A 17802-nucleotide genomic window follows, 5' to 3' on the forward strand; every position below is an offset into this window, starting at 1 on the left:
GTTTCCGTTTGCTACAGGTTGTTTTGTTGTACATTTTACCTCCTCTGTCTCATACAGTTAAATCCGGACTGTCCATTTAACTCTGTAAAAATGGTTATGACAGGTGGAGCAGTGTGCACTCATTTTTACACTTTTAGAGTTAAAGGAACACCCCCGATTTTACTGTACACAGCCTCTTTTCTCTGTTTGGGTTCACTCAGCAAGCTATGCTCCAATGTAACCTGAACAAACAGATCATGCCTGTTTTCTAAATGTTGCATACAAAATATCTCTATGTGGTCGTGTTCAAGGTACGATTGAATGCTTTACATTGGAGAATGAAAGCAAGGTGACCCAAGAGATGCTAAGAGACACAGGAGGTGAATTTACTGTATCATTTATTCCACAAATGTCTTGTTAAAGCACTGCCACTAACATGTTTTGCCATTGTGTTTCCAGAAGGGGCACTTTGGCAAACACCACTAATTACAGTACTGTTGTCCGAAAGGACACTCACCTAAGTCCCCTTATTTCCCTGTGTTTTCACATCCACGAAGTGACTCTTTGCCAATTTCTTTTTATTTTATACCCCTAAACACATGACAAAATTAAAGAAGCAACTATGATCGTTATCTTAAAGGGTGTGGAAATAATTAAAAAAAAGGTCCCCCCCATTCTGTGTTGCCTATAGAACTGGAGGTCTGAAAAAAATCAGTAACATTATGAAGTACATGATCTTCATGATGTCATAAAGATGTACTTACTGATTTTTTTCAGACCTCCAGTTCTAGGCAACACAGAATGGGGGGGACTTTTTAAAAAAAAACGTATTTCCACACAACAACTCTAAGGTATATAAGGTATATTTAAGATAACGATCATAGTTGCTTCTCAAGTCTCAAGTGCTGTCAAGTCTGTCTGTGTTGTGTTCAACAGTGTGTCCAAGTGTTTGCTTTACTTAAATTATTTACAATATGAATAGATATTGGCGCCACGGTCACACACACACCCATCGCACCCATAGCCCCTCATTGACATCTGTGATTGTCGTGTATATTCACCACTTGCATTTTGCATGTGTTGTTGTGAGCAATGAAAGTAGGTTTTCAACAGGTGAGGTCATTTTCAATGTAAATGTGCAGTACTGTATGTGCTCTGAGGTAAAGTACCGCGCACTGACTGCACCCTGAGGATGGTGCGATGAAGGCGCAATCCATGTCTTCCATGGATTGTTTTTCAGCAAGTTCATACTTCTTGGCAGAAACCACAGCCAAACACTTGTACAATGGAGCTCATCTGCCATAGATTCTTAACCACTTAAACCCTATATACTTTAGTTGACTGGTGTCCCTCAGGGATCTATACCTGGCCTCCTGGGAAAAAGAAGGTCCCAGGTCCGAGCCCCGACAATGTGTCAAGGTGTCCTTGAGCAAGACACTTATCCCCTAAATCTTTATTATCATTATTATTATTATTATTATTATTAATAATAATTATATAGTACTTGCCCACCTCCTTTTCACCCTCTACACACAATCTCTTCAGCAAAAATAGCCAATCTACAAGCCAACAATGCTTTGTGTTGCAATGCGTCGTGAGCTTATATCAGCTATTTTTGCCGATTGTTCACCTATTATGACATGCCCAGAGTAGGGACCTCGTAGGTTCATGTGGTTAAGTCAATTCTAATCACTCGCACCTGTGTAAACATTCCTAACCATGTCAAAACTGTTTCCAGCTTCCTGGTGAGCTTCATGGTGGACGCCAGGGGCGGAGCCATGCGCGGCTGCCGCCACAATGGCCTGCGCATCATCATACCGCCCAGGAAGTGCAGCGCGCCGACGCGGGTGACCTGTCGGCTGGTGAAGAGGCACCGTCTGGCCTCCATGCCCCCCATGGTGGAGGGAGATGGCCTGGCCTCCCGGATCATCGAGGTGGGGCCCTCAGGGGCCCAGTTCCTCGGGTAAGGCTGCTAGACGTTGTAGATGGATCGATATGGAAATATGGACGCATCAGGGGTGGTCATGAAGGAGGGAATGAGCTGAAGGCCAGGATTGTAAGACGTTTGGTATAATGGAGGAATTTTACTCTTTTGCTTTGGCTACAGATACTGACGTAATGTCAATGAAGTTCATTTTAATTTAAAATTCATTGAGAAGGAATATATTCATAGATGGCTTGGATTAGGCTACTAGTAAAAGAGAGGTAGGCTACTGTACACAGTACAATACAATACGTAATAGTGTCAGAGATAAATTAACACTCCAGATTTGACTGTTTAGTGGCAAATGTAAATGTCATTTTTTTATCTACCTTTACATCCCGGGTATTGATAATGCTTTGTCTCTTGGAGGAGAAGCTAACAATATGCTGCCCTTTCATTTTTTTGCAGATTAAGTTCCTCCCTGCCTCTGCCTTACTAAACCTGTTTCTGTATCTGCCTTTTGCTTCTGTCCAGCGTCAGGGATTCAGTGTAACCTTATAATAGTTGCGTTTCCACTGCATGGTGCCGCCTCAGCTCGACTAGTTCAACTTTGTTTTCCACTGCAGATAGGACTGTCGATGTAGCTCGCCGTCATAGCGACGTCCAACCCTATGCAAAGGAGATTGCTGAACAAGTGCTGAAGTTGAAGCTATTTCTAATGCTACAGCTAGAAACTACAGTCCAACAAACAGTTTCTGATATCTTTTAGCTTAAAAATAGGGCATGCAGTGATTTAGTGTCGCATTTGCAACACCTAGTCCAAAGGTTTGTTAACAATATTTGGGAACTTCCATACGGTACATCATGACGCAATGATGCTAGTCAAGATACTCTTCTCTCTGACCAATCCGTAGCAGACAGTTTTTCATGTCACCTTTTCGTATCGCCTCAGCTAGCTTGAAACCTTGATTGAGGTGTCATCAAAGAAGTTCCACGTGACGTATAACACATGTATCTTTTCCGAACGGGAAAAACCAAAAAAGGCAAAGTTGTCGAGTCGAGATGAGCCAGTATGCAGTGGAAAAGCACCATATTACTCTGCTCTACCGCATGCCTCTGAAACTGCCGCAAGCTAACTCTCTCTTTAATCACCCTTCAGAGACAAGCTACTGTATTGCGATTAACTACTTCACCTTCACCATGATTGATTTGATATTTCAATTCAATTCAATTCAATTTTATTATAGTGTCAAATCACAACGAGTTGTCTCAAGACACTTTACAACCAACAAAGATCCACCCAGAGCAAGCAATATTGCGAATTTGCGACAGTGGCAACGAAAAACTCCCCTTTTAGGAGGGGAGAAAAGAACGTCAGGCAGAACCAGACTCTGGGGTGGGCGGCCATCTGCCTCGACCGTGTCGGGGGGGGGGGGGGGGGGGGGGGGTAGAGGGAGAGAGAGAGAGATAGACAGAGAGAAATAGACAGAAATAGACAGGTGGGCTCCGTGGAGGGGTCTGGTCCACATCTGGTCCACATCTGGTCGAGCTCTGTGAGGCCGGGTCCAGGTCACACTTCTGGTGGGCTCCATGAAGAGGCCTGATCCACGGTCACGCTCATTCAGTCAGTTGGGGGTTAGTATTAGAGGTCCACAGAACTGCGACGGGGAGGACGAAAAGAGACTCCGGGGAGAGATTCCCCGGATGTTGGATTAGTGGCAGGCCTTACTGGAGCCTATATAGTGTATATTACAAGTACTGCTGGGAGACAGACCCACACAACAATGTACGACCATGGTATCCAGCCAGACTTGGAGACAACTCTAGCTATAGGCTTTGTCGTAGAGAAAGGTTTTCAACCTAGTCTTGAATGTGCAGAGCGTGTCAGCCCCACGGACCGAAGCCGGGAGAAGGTTCCACAGCTGAGGTGCCTGGGACCTAAACGCCCTGCCTCCTATTGTAACTTTTGATATTTTTGGAACAGTAAGCATTTTTGCATACTGTAGACGCACTGGTGTTCTATTTGGTTTGTAAGGATCAATGAGATCTTTGAGATATTGTGGTGCCTGACCATTGAGAGCTTTGTAGGTAAGAAGAAGAATTTTGAACTCTATTCTGTGTTTGACAGGGAGCCAGTGTAGAGAGGCCAGTGAAGGAGTGATATGGTCTCTTCTTCTGGTACCTGTCAGCACACGCGCCGCAGCATTTTGAACTAGCTGTAGGCTTTTCAGAGACTTACCTGGGCAGCCTGATAATAGCGAGTTGCAGTAGTCCAGCCTTGAGGTAACAAATGCGTGGACAAGTTTTTCTGCGTCTATTTTGGATAGGATGTGCCTAACCTTTGCAATATTTCGCAGGTGAAAAAAGGCAGTCTTTGAGATTTGTTTGATGTGCGATTTGAAAGACATATCTTGATCAAAGGTAACTCCCAGATTCTTTACAGTGGCCTTGGAGGCCAAGGTAATGCCATCTAGAGAAAAGTTCTCATCGGCTAGCTTGTCTCTTAGGGGCTTAGGGCCGATCACGATAATTTCCGTTTTGTCAGAGTTGAGGAGTAGGTAATTACGGCTCATCCAACTCTTTATGTCTTTAAGACAAGCTTGAAGTTTGACTAATTGATCCGTTTCGTTCGGTTTCATCGATAGATATAATTGAGTGTCGTCCGCGTAACAATGGAAATGTATAGATATGTAGCTTTATAATGTTTTTTCCCCACACTTGAGTGTGAGCAGCACTCTCTGTTGGCAATGTTTACTATCAAAGCCTTCACACCGGTGATAAACACCAGTGACTTATAATACGAATAAGCCTCAAAATAGCAAAGCACCCACATAAAGCTTCGACTGTGATTAGAGTTCCCTGACCACATGTTTGACCCCTCGCGCCCACCACACCCCCAAAAGAAACACTGTGTGCTCTCTTCTTCCTCACTGCTGCGCACGGACCCGTTGCTTGGCTGATTGGTCACACAGTAAGCTCCACCTCCCCACCGCCCCACCCCCTCTTAACGAGGGCGAGAGCTTGGTTAGCCGTATTCTCCAGCTGGGGCCGCCAGGGACAAAATTCCTCGGGTAGGAAGAAAAAGAAACAACAACAGACAGACAAACAACCCTTTCACATCAACAGCAACACATATGAAACAATCCATGGTTGCCGGTTCCATTTCTGTTCATTTACAGTACACCAATAACTCCACCTCCCTACCCCGGTTTGTCTGCATTTGTATGTTCCTGTATACCACATGCTAGTGTCCCATGTCCTATTGTTAGTTATTGTATTGTAGATACCGCTCCCACCACATTACTGTTATTACCACACTTATGCCTGATTTATGCTCCTGTCGCACGGCGAAGTATAAATCGGCGTTTACATTCCCATGCTCGTCATTTTTCTGTGTTAGTGCTTTCTGTTTCACGGGTGTCATCGTCTTCCTGGGGTGGATGGTTCTCACTTTTAGCATGCTTCACCTAGACTGTGTTGTTGTCACACTGAAATCGGCGTGTCGTGCGCGGCGGCGGCGGGCCTGGTTGCTTGGTGGAATGCTGGCATGGTGACATGCACGGACGCTCGCCCGCACGCACGCACATGCGGTTGTCCTCCGGCTGCATGCACGCTCACTTGTTGTTGTCCTTGTTGTGTTGTGGTCCACACCCACCTCCGCAGCCCGGTGATCGTGGAGATCCCGCACTTTGCCGCCCTGCGGGGGAAGGAGAGAGAGCTGGTGATCCTGCGGAGCGAGACGGGGGAGAGCTGGAAGGAGCACCACTGTGAGCACACAGAGGAGGAGCTCAACCAGGTCCTCAACGGCATGGACGAAGGTGGGGCTAACTGATGGCGTCGACGCGATATGATGACGTCAAATTAATATCGCCGTTATTTCAGACTTTTACCTCGATTAGGATTGACAAACGACAATTAACCCATTTAAGACCTGAGGCCAATTCTACATAATTATGCCTTCTAAATCAGTCGTTCTCACACTTTTAAAGATTCTTCAAAAATGTTTAAAAATAGCAGATATATTCTGTACAAGCTCACCAAAGCTCATCAAATCCTAGCCTAGGGCACCAAATTGCTCAGGGCCGGCACTGGAACTATTCAAGCAGATGCAGATGTGATATAAACCATCCTAAGAAATATAAGAAGGAAACCGTTCTAGAAGTTCTTTTGGGTTCTGACGACGCTCGCTTTGTGTGCCCTCCTTTCGGCAGAGCTGGACCCCCAAGAGGAGCTGGAGAGGAAACGCATCTGCCGCATCATCACCCGCGATTTCCCACAGTACTTTGCGGTGGTGTCGCGCATCAAGCAGGATGCCAACATGATCGGTCCAGAGGGAGGCATCCTGAGCAGCACGGTGGTTCCCCAGGTGCAGGCCGTGTTCCCAGAGGGAGCGCTCACCAAGAGGATCAGGGTCGGTCTGCAGGTGAGTCAGCTCAGTGGCCTTGTGGTTAGAGTGTCCGCCCTGAAACTGGGAGGTCGGGGTTCGATCCCCGGCCGGGTCATATACCAAAGACTGTAAAAATGGGACCCAATGCCTCCCTGCTTGACACTCAGCATCAAAGGGTTGGATTGGGGGGTCAAATCTACTAATCAAATGATTCCTGAGCGCGGCGCACGCTGCAGCTCACCGCTCCTTGGCTGCGGCTCACCGCTCCAAGAGATGGGTGAAATGCGGAGAACAAATTTCACTGCAGTAACGTGTGTGACAAATCGTACGACTTTGACTTTGACTTTGACTTTGAGTCAATTCCTACAAAAAGTAAATATGTTGAAGGCCATATACAGTAGTTGTTTGCACCAATGCAGTGGACAAACTCAACCAACTTCATACGTGCCAGGTAACATACATTCTGTGTCAGTGACGGTGAGTGCACGTTTGTGGACCCTAGGTTTACAATACAGCTTTTGTACCTAAACAACGACAGTATGAGATACGGTAACCTTGCCTGTGAATGGCACTTAAAGACATAAGCCCCTCTTTTATCCGTATTGTTGTGACGTCTCGTTTTTAACTCTGCATTGCTGAATCTCCTCATCGATGCAATACATTTCTTTCTTTCTTTCTTTCTTTCTTTCTCACCTTTATTTATACGCGGAATACAGTTGAGGGCAAGCCCTCATTTTCAACGTAGCCGAGGTTACAACACATAAAATACAGTCACAAGATAATACATCAAACAACATTATAAATCAGGGTAAATTACAAAGGAACTTTATACAGAACAACCATCAGTAAAATAAATCAATTTGAAGCAGGAGCAATCACGGTGAAAAATGTTCTGGAGCATTCCTTTGAACTGACCGAAGGATGGCAGGGAGCTCAGTTTGAAGGAGTTTTGGAGTTCGTTCCATGAAGTTGGGCCATTGACAGAAAAAGCTGTCTTGCCCAACTCTGTCTGGGCCTGAGGAACCTTGAGCCTTAAGAAATCACTAGAGCGGGTCTGACAGGTGATATTGTTCAGTTCCATTTACACTCGGGTATACTAAACGATAACCTTGACCTTGTGTATCCCCTATGCAGGCCCATCCCATGACCGTGGACGTGGTGAGGAAGATCCTGGGGAACAAGGCCACCTTCAGCCCCATTGTCACCCTGGAACCGCGCCGGAGGAAGTTCCACAAGCCCATCACCATGACCATCCCCGTCCCCAAAAGCACCTCTGATCCCGTGGTCAACGGCTTCGGAGGGGACGCCCCCACCCTTCGCTTGCTCTGCAGCATCACGGGTCAGTCACCGCCAGAGGCCACCTTAATCAAGAAAGACAGAATTTGAATTTTAAAGAATTTAAATCTGCAGTGTAATTCCACGTATATTAATCGGTCACCATGTCTAATTCCGCTTTGTTTGTGTGTGATAATGGCAGGTGGAACAACGCCCGCCCAATGGGAGGATATAACAGGAACCACGCCCCTAACATTCATCAACGACTGTGTGTCCTTCACAACTAATGTGTCTGCCAGGTATTGCCCATTATGTGGAGAGTGGCAGGAAAGATGGGAGAGTGAAAATATGACGTGACAAAGTCAGTGAGCCCTCAATGGTGGTCTCAATAGCTATGCAATGTGGACATTGGATCTAGGCATGCATGCCTTCATTTGGGAACAAACAATGCCATGTTAGACACTGTGACAAATCTTCTTGTCCCAACAAAATAAGTTTTACATTTTGCTTCATGCAAGGGCTTTCAACTTGTAGGAGGCCGGCATCCAGGGTCTTAATCCCCATCAACAGGGGTAGACCCTGCTTTTAGTGGAGAACTGTAAGCTTCAGTGGCCGTACATAACCTTTCTTTCATCACAAAAAATGTGACTGTCGTCAAAAGACAAGGTGAAAATCATCCTTTTATTTGTGTCCAACATCCATTACACCTGCGTCTCTCCCATGCACCTTTCTCTTAAAGGTTCTGGCTGATAGACTGTCGGCAGGTCCAGGAGTCTGTCACCTTCTCCACTCAGGTGTACCGGGAGATCATCTGCGTCCCCTACATGGCCAAGTTCGTCATCTTTGCCAAGACCCACGACCCCATCGAGGCCCGCCTGCGCTGCTTCTGCATGACGGACGACAGGATCGACAAGACCCTGGAGCAGCAGGAGAACTTCACCGAGGTGGCTCGCAGCCGAGACGTGGAGGTGAGGATGGAGGAGGGAGTGATTGGGAAAGATGGATAAGAGGACAATAGATGAAGCACAGACGAATTGTATCAGAAAGTGGGGATTTGATTGTTTAACCTGTAGAAGTAGATGCACCTGTTTGAGGTACTTATGTATTATGATCATCAATATAGAAGAGAGGCAGATATCTCCCCTTGTGTGTATTGTATGTATATTGTCTTGTTTTTGTTTGTATTGTCAATTGTCAGTCGTTTCGTTTTCATGTTTGTTTGATTGAAAAAATAAAGGGAAGCTCCGCACACTCAGATCTGCGCACAATCAGTTTATTTTGGCAAGCTTTCGGTCTACTGACCTTCTTCAGGCATAATCATAACCATGTTTGTTTGATTAAAATTCAATAAAAAGTAAATTGAAAAAAAAAAGAAAAGAAAAGTGGGGATTTGAAAGACCAGAGTAAAACATCAGGACAACGTGATTTGAGGTGGTCGAGAAACAAGATATACAAGAAATAACTAGAGAATGCAGGCTAGAGAACAGGAGGGGACTTCAACTTCAGCTTGAAAGACGAGGAGAAATACTTGGAGAAGTAATTGTGGGTAGTGACAGTATAGAGAGGGATTGTGCCCAGAAGTTGCTGGGAGGAGAATGTGAATGAGTGCACTACCGTTCCCGGCAATGTCTATCAATGGTGCCTTGAGCAACAGACAACAGTGAGTGTGAAATGTGTGAGTGTGTCATCATTTCCCCCTCTATAATTAATATTTGCCATTCCTTCTTGCTATAGGTCCTGGAAGGTAAACCCATCTATGCAGACTGCTTTGGAAACCTGGTGCCTCTCACCAAGAGTGGCCAGCACCATCTCTTCAGCTTCTATGCCTTCAAGGAGAACAGACTTGCACTCTTCATCAAAGTGAGCAGCATTCTTTTTCTTTTTTTTGTTCATTTTGTCCTGCAAATGATTGGCTACTGGATGTTGATTGGTAACTATCTTCCATGTTGTAGATCCGAGACAACACTCAGGAGCCCTGTGGTCGCCTTTCCTTCATGAAGGAACCGAGGAACTACAGATCACTGACGCCAGGTGCCATCTGCAACCTCAATATCACGCTCCCATCTTACTCGAAGGTAGGGCTAGGGCCCTGTATAATAAAGAATGTGTATTAATAAAGAAGTGTGTTGTGTTCAGAGTCTTAGTGCCAGTCTGACTTACATTTGGACTTAAATCATGCTAATGTCTAATGCTGGGAGTTATCGCCATTTTCTTATGTCACAGTATTTTTCTAATTTCAAGCAAGTGAATTTTTGTCTAATATACTCTTTTGCCCAAGAATATCCTAAAATATTTGTGTCGCAATAGAGTACCGAAGTCCTGACGTCACTCGTTCATCCCCTGGGCCTGCAGAAGCAATTTAATAACATTGGGTCATTTTAGAATCGTCTCATATAAGAATTGTGGTCCAAAAATACTGTCTCTGCGATATTGACGGGCAGGTGTCTCACGTCAGTCACCCATATATTTGATCTGTTTCTGGCAAAAATGGAACAAATCCAAATTAGTTACGGCAGGACACATTAGCTCGCTGGCAGTTGTTTCTTATTATTCATATGAGTGAAATCACCTGGATCATTTGTTCAAACACAGTTCTTATTTGACACGATATTTAAAAAAAAAAGTCTATGGGAATTCAGAATGGGAAGAAAATTCGGGTAGGATGTGTATGTGTGTAAATATATGTATACTATACTAATATAAGTTTTATTAATTTGTACTTTCTGTGTCATAACGCATTACAGCACTAACTATTAATGTCTTTGAAGTTTGTGAATATCAATTATTTTTTATTCTATGAATGTTTGACAACACATTTGATTGTAGCCCCCCTAAATTCCCACTGACTGTCCCTTCTCATAGCTATGATAACCATGCCTCGCTTGCTCTCTCTCTTTTTACTCCCCTATCATTCTGTCTGTCTGTCTGTCTGTCTGTCTGTCTGTCTGTCTGTCTGTCTGTCTGTCTGTCTGTCTGTCTGTCTGTCTGTCTGTCTGTCTGTCTGTCCACCTCTCTGTCTCTCTGTCCCTGCTTCTCACCACTGCTTGCTCTCCCCAAGGAGTCCGATTCAGACCCAGAGCAAGAGGAAGAGGTAACCTGAACCTGCTCCCCCAACTAACTACTGTCTCTCTGCTGATGTGTACTGGTCTGGTTACTGACTGATAGGCTTGTATGAAGCCAAATATGCTAATGTTAAGTAGGCAGAGTCTATTAGAGTGTGTACTGTATTCCAATATGTTAGTTAGTCAATTGCAAATTATGGAATGTGCTGTTCTCAGTGTTCTGAAGTAGAACATTGTAATGGTGAAATGAAACTGATTGGCACTGTGTTTTTTTTACAGACTGGCAGAACACTCGACAAATGTAAGACATTTATTATTTTTCTCCATTCTTAATGTTCAAAGTTAGGATTAATGTATAGTGAATAGTGATGCGTCGGTCGGCCACTGTACATTAAAATAATTCACTATGTCTGGCTTTATTTTCCAGTAATGACGCCCTCACTGTACATTATCCCATTTGTTACATGGCTACTTGGGAAATATATATATATATATATATACATATATATATATATATATATAATATTGATTTAAAAATGCAGCCATACAAGTTTCCTATTCAATGGAGGTCTGTTATTGAGAACAGTAGTCTGTGATCAAGAAATAAACTGCAGAATGCAGTAATTGACTAATCAGAATCAAGCTTTCAACAAAGCTGTGTAATAAACTACAAAAATACTAATATATAAATAATACCTTGTTATAGTAACTCTGTCCTGATCTTGACGATTAACCAACAATAATACTGGATCTGTTCCAAGTTACAGTATATTACTCCTACTGTAGTAAATTAGTAATGAGTGTTACTGTGTGATTTTATTAATCTAATGCTTTAGTCCAGCTTCACTTCCCTCTGCTAAACTGTAGAGACAACACGCTTCTTTTTCAAAGCCCCCTTTACATCATCATGCTTTTCTTATCACAAAAACACAACAGCACCACTTCCATCTCCCCAAGTCACACATTTATTTTCTTTTGATCATCTCTCACCTGCCACACACGATCTTCACATTTTACAGTAGGTCTTTTCCCCTGACCTCCAACTCCTTTGTGTTAAGCTTAGGAAATTGGATGTACAGTACAGTATGGAGAAGCGTGAGACTCAGCCATACTGTGCTGATGTCTATAGTACTGTAGTACCCCAGTGACTAACCAGTCTACACTAACCAGAGCCAGCCCTCCCCTACTCCTCTTAGCCTTTCCGTTTGGTTGTATGAATTGGCCTTCAGCCTCTGAAAAGCAACTAGCAATTGAGCAAAATGTACCCTTGCCTGAATTTAACATCACAATCAAAAGACTAACATGATTGTTATCAGGGTAAGCCTACTGAAGAGAAAATATAGTAAATCGTTTTATTAGCTGAGAAAAATAATAATCGAGGATTCACCACATTATTGAATAGTTAACAGTCAGTTGACACACAATTATTGATTTTCATTACCACAAATTGATGATAACACTCACTCATATCTTGACTCACCCTCTCTTCACTTCTCCATTTGATTTGCATGGAAATAACTTGCCTAACATAAGTGTGTGTGTGTGTGTGTGTGTGTGTGTGTGTGTGTGTGTGTGTGTGTGTGTGTGTGTGTGTGTGTGTGTGTGTGTGTGTGTGTGTGTGTGTGTGTGTGTGTGTGATTTCATGTGTATATATGTGTTGACTCTTGTGTTTGCTGAGATTGATTTATTTTTGGCTATGGCTCGGCTCGGTACACTGTGCTATGATTTAGCTGTTATGATTTATACATTTTCATTGTTTATTTGTAGTAAAGATAGAAGAAAGGGCTAAACGAATACAAAGCTGGCCCTTCCATTTCAGTTTTCCATTTCTTTGGGTTAAGTGCTACTGATTAAGGTTGTCAAAGTAGCTTTGAATAACGGTCTGCTTTGCTTGGTATAAAAATATAAGACATTTTTATGGCTAGTTATTTTCACTGGCTTTCTTTGAGATGCAACAATCATTCTTAATTGTTTGCATGTTTATGGTTTATTCATATTTTTCTCTTTCATTCCATCTACATGAGCTTTATGTTACTGCAATCTTGAGATTGTCTTCATATTCCTATATTCCTTTGTTTTTCCTTTTGTCATCCTATTTGTTCATGTATCGTTACATTTGCCTGGTCTGCTTTTTCTTTTTTCTTAATTTATTCTTGGTTTTCATTGTGTGTGTGGATCGGGTGTGCTGAGTCTGCGTATAAGCAAGTTATTTCCTGCTCATATCCCTTCCCATTATTCTTGTTGGTTTGCTTTACCACAAACTTTACCATAAAATACAACCGAACGTACAATAGGAATCCAATTCCTCCGCTGCCCTGTTGTTGAATCCGTTGTGAACCTTTTTCCCTATGATCGTGATCCCTGTGCTCCGCTCCTGTCCTGATCATATTCTCCGTGTCATTGTCTGTCTCCTTTCATTTGAACTTTTGATTTTCTTTACTCCTTACTCGTCCTTCTTCCAAATGAAAGATGAGGAGTCGGAGACATCAGCATTGAAATCAGAGCTGATCCGAGAACCAGACCTTCTGTCCGACGTGTCAGAGCTGAAGCAAGACCTGATCAAAATGACTGCCATCTTGACTGCAGATGCTACAGAGAAATCAGCGTCATTAGGAGGGGGTGGCCTAGAAAGGGGGGCTGAGGAGGTGTCTGGAGAGCCATTAGAAATAATGGAGAAGGACTTAGAGAAGGTCAAAGAGGACCTAGAGAAAGTCAGTGAGATACTGAGGAGTGGAACGTATGAGGGTGAGGTGGCAGAGGAGGCAGCCAAGGCAGCGAGAATGGCTGAAGAGTGGGTCCTGCTCTCAGACAGTGAGATAGAGGAGGCCAAAAAGATGGCACCCTTAGAAAGCCCTGTTTTGCGTGAAACCAGGCCAAATAAAGGGGCTCCGAGGCCCAAAGCTATAAAGAACAGTGGTGACCTTAAAGAATATCTCCTCGACGCACCAGTGGCCTCTAAAACAAAGGCTAAAAAAGAAGTGATGGTCCAAGAAACCTTCACTGGCGTTGTCCTGCGTAAAAATACTAAACCAACTACACCAACGAAGTCGCAGGACAAAACCACTGTTAGTGACATAAAAAAGCCAGCAAGGCGGAAGGGCAAGGAGCAAGGGCAGGCAGAGGAGTCAACAGGGGCCACTACGCAGCTAAGTGTACCCACAGTTCCTGCTCCTGTGTCACCAGTATCCCCAGTGGTTGAGGAGACTCCCATTGGGTCAATAAAAGACAAAGTCAAAGCACTTCAACAGAAAGTGGAGGCAGAACAAACGAGCAAAAAGGTCATTGGTACCAAACCTTCACAGTTACCTGTTATGAGCAAACCTTCTCCAAAGGCCAAAGAAAGCCCTAAAGCCAAACAGGGCACCCCTAAGTCCCCTAAAACTGAATCTGAGAAACTTGAGGAGACAATGTCAGTAAAAGAGCTAATGCAAGCCTTTCAAACAGGGCAGGACCCCTCGAAGCGAAAGTCTGGGCTGTTTGAACTCAAATCATCCACATTACCTCAGCAAAGTATAGACTCACAAACTATCCAGTCCAAAACAATGACCAAAGCAATAACGCCCAGTGTCTCTCATGAACGAGAAGTATCTCTGGACTCAAAACCTCACAAGAAAGAATTCACTCATCAGAGAGATGCTGAAAAAAAGTCAATTCCCGCCCCATGCTCTGAGATAACTGAAACTGTAGACTTTGGGAGTTGTGGTCTTGATGATAGCTCTGATAGTTCGAAACATGAAGGCGTTGCAGACTCTCTAAGTGCCAGTCCTGGTGATGGTACGTCTCATTTGAGCTCTGAGGACAGTTTCAAACATGAGGGCTTAGCAACTCCAGATATAAGTCCTGAAAGCTGCGCTCTCACTCCCAAAAATGGAGATCAGTCCAGGAAAATATCAGCAGACACTACAGCTGTCATCAAGGGTGATAAGAAAGAGAAGTCTGCAGACTCTGGTGTCGGGACCGTTGATGACCAGCTGTCTACAGAAATGACCCTCCCTGTCTCATCCAGTGAGGCTACAGATGACCGTACCACAAGTGAGTCTTTATCAGTAATGAGGAGCGATTCTAAGCCATCAAAGCCAAGACAGCTTACAGAGAGAATATCAGACACTTTAGAAACTTTTCTTAGTGATCAGGAGAGCCCTGACGGTCAGCTAGCATTATCATTAGCTGGATCACCAGCATCTAGGTCATCGTGTCAGCATCGTGGAAGCTTAGAGTTGCCTTTAAGACTAGACTCAGATGCCCTTAGTCCTTTAGCTGATGACTCTTTGACAATCAGCCACAGAGACTCTCTAGAGGGTAGTCCCCTCGTGGAAGAAAACTCCTCACTTAGATCCCCAGACTCCATTGAGCCCAGCCCCACCATGGAATCCCCCTGTCGTGACTCCTTAGAAAACAGCCCTGTAGGGCAAAAGAGACTTCCAGGCTTCCCACCCGCTCTAGATCTGCCTAATCAATCCTCTAGCCACCCAGAGCCCTCCAAAGCCCCGGAATTCCCCTCAGATGCTTTGCGTAGTAGGCTGCTGCGAGACCACGAGACTAGTGCCAGCGATGACAGTTGTGAGCAGACATCTCAGATGACCAGTTCCGGTAAGAGTCCCCTCTCCCCTGACACCCCTAGCTCTGAAGAGGTAAGTTATGAGGTAAACCCTAAAACCCCCGACCACATGTTCCTCTCTGTTGAGTCCAAACCGGCTGTCATCCCCGAAGATACAGAGGGAGAAGATGCATCAGAGAGCAGTGAAGCTCTGAGAAAGATCACTCCTGAGGAAGAGATGTTTAAGATGGCAGCCAAAATAAAAACATTTGATGAGATGGAGCAAGACGCGAGGAGCAAAAAGAACTCTAGGAAAGATATGAATGCCTCAGCAGATCCCAGAGTAGGGGATGACAGCTGCGAAACATTAGAGCCGGCGAGTGAGAAACATGAAAGTGGGCTCTCTAGGCCCAGAGAGGATTCAGAGTTAGCTAATGTTGTTGATTCCCATATTAAAGTACAACCTCCCTCTCCTTTTCCAGCAGGTTTGCATGAAGGACTCCACAGCAAAGACGCCAAGAGTGCGACAACAACAACAACCAGTGTCACATCAAAGGGACCTCATTCTGTCTCAGATCAGCATGGTTCAAAATCTAAAGCAGAAACTGAAACTGAAGTCCCGCCATCGTCAGCAGCTGACAAGGAAATGACTGCTAAAACAGCAGCAAACATAACAGATGAGCAGAAGGAAGAGAGCCTGAGGAAATCTAGGGAAAACAATAGAGATAAGAGTGAAGGTAAATCATTGGCCACTGACAGTCCACAGGCTGTTAATTCAGGTGGCAATGTAACAGATGAAGTGAAAGGAGATCCGAGTGGACATACGGGATCATCAGAGGCTGGACTCAGTGCTCCCGTTGTCATCGGGCAAGCAGTGGAGACATTTAAACCAGAGGTCTGTATTTATGATGACACAGAAGAGGATGATGACATGGTGGAAGCTCCCAGAACCGAGTCTAAGGGTGTCACTGCCAAAGCAGAGTCTGACCTCTGGACTGAGGACAAGGAGGCTGCTTTTGTGGATCACAACAAAGAGCAGGATCAGATACTAAACCAGATACTGAATCTGATGGCCGATCAGCGGTCTCCACAGGCGAGCCCAGACACAACCCCCGTAAGGTCTCCGACAGAGGAGAGCACTCCCACCAGCGAGCCCAATCCCTTCCTGTTCCAGGAGGGGAAGCTCTTTGAGATGACCAGGAGTGGTGCTATTGATATGACCAAGAGGAGCTATGAAGAAGAGGGTGGTGGCTTTGCCTTTTTCCAGATAGGTGAACAGCCCATTGCAGAGGAAATCCCTGAAGAACCTAGGCAAGAAGTTAGTACAGCAGCAGCTGAAACCGAGGTGGCCCTCAATCTAACATTGGAGGTTAAAGTGGAGGAAGATGAGAAATCAAAAGAAACCACTGATTCTCAGCATGAATCTCATGTTGAAGACAAATCAAAAGAAACCACTGATTCTCAGCATGAATCTCATGTTGAAGATGATCAGACAACTTCCAAATCTGATGCCTCTAAATCTAAAATTCCTAGAATGGGCATTTCAGCCTCAGCCAAACCTACAAAGATAGATCAAACTTCACCTGAAGCTGTAGAAGCAAAAACAGATACAAATCCACAAGAAGGCCCCGTAGATTTAGACGCTAGTTCCTCTGATCCAATGATAACAAATGTACAGACAGCAGAAAGCACAGTAACCAGATCTGTGTACTCTGAACAGGGCCAGGAGTCCTCTGATTCCTCGCCAGAGGAACCACAGTCCGTAATAGAAGCACCCAAATCATCAGGAAAGTCTAAACTAACTACACCCACTAGTGTGAAAAAGACGCCCGACAAATCCCAACCTAAGGTAGTTTGTCAAGGTCGTGGTAAATTGTCAACCTCCTCTTCATCTCATACATCTTCCTCCACTACTACTCTTAAGAAAGAGTCTTCTTTCACTGCTGAGTCCAAATCTAGAATTCCTGTTAAGGCAGGCTCTCAAAAGACAGATTCTATGGGCAAGCGTACTGAAACTGCCTATGAAAGAAAGCTTAAAGTCCCTGTAAAGAAGGACAGCAGGAGAAAATCTGAGACAGATGCAGGTCCCCGTGTGGAAGTCAAAACCAAGAGATCATCTTTCAAAGCCAAGAGTTTTTGTGAAGGGGAGTCCTCCAGTCCATCTGCTAAAAAGGAACAGGGCCGACCATTAAGCGTTGAGTCCATAAAGTCTAAGGGCTTCCAATCTAGACTGCCAGTCCGAGGCAAAGCTGGTCAAATCTCGTCAACACCCGTCAACACGTCAACACCCACTAAAGAAAAACGTGGACCACGCAAACAGTCCATTGAGTTCTTTGAAGAAATAAGTGATGAAGCTGCAAAACTTGTGGCGAGATTGGCACAGGCTGAGAAAGACAAAGAGCAAGAGGCCTCAGCTGCCTACTCAGATGATGAGAGCAGTCTAGTTGATCCCTCGGTCATTGAAAAAGAAACTTACCCTGAAATGCAGTTCCCTCCGCCAGGAGACGTCTATCCTATTAGACCGTTGTGGGATGACCCTGTTGAGACACAGATGCAGCGAATCCCAGACGATAAAGTCCAAAGTCAAGGTACCCCCCTTCTCTCGGGGCACATTCTTGTGTCTCAGTAGTACTCTGTA

General features: G+C 44.6%; 1 protein-coding gene across 1 annotated transcript in view; it reads left to right on the forward strand.

Annotated features, from left to right (window-relative positions):
* The window catches only part of LOC310875323 (uncharacterized protein), a gene marked incomplete at its 5' end in the record, with an annotated part of 119778 nt that overhangs the window by 77672 nt on the left and 24304 nt on the right, over positions 1-17802 (forward strand). Inside the window, 10 exons of the mRNA XM_083788521.1 lie at positions 1718-1942; positions 5567-5721; positions 6115-6326; positions 7425-7629; positions 7768-7864; positions 8305-8533; positions 9300-9425; positions 9518-9640; positions 10624-10656; positions 10907-10928. Of these exons, the coding sequence (XP_083644647.1) occupies positions 1718-1942; positions 5567-5721; positions 6115-6326; positions 7425-7629; positions 7768-7864; positions 8305-8533; positions 9300-9425; positions 9518-9640; positions 10624-10656; positions 10907-10928 (1427 nt within the window). The remainder of the gene's footprint in view (positions 1-1717; positions 1943-5566; positions 5722-6114; positions 6327-7424; positions 7630-7767; positions 7865-8304; positions 8534-9299; positions 9426-9517; positions 9641-10623; positions 10657-10906; positions 10929-17802) is intronic.

The sequence above is a fragment of the Protomyctophum parallelum genome (genome assembly GCF_964188405.1).
Source record: "Protomyctophum parallelum genome assembly, chromosome: 18".
In the NCBI taxonomy this organism is placed as follows: domain Eukaryota; kingdom Metazoa; phylum Chordata; class Actinopteri; order Myctophiformes; family Myctophidae; genus Protomyctophum; species Protomyctophum parallelum.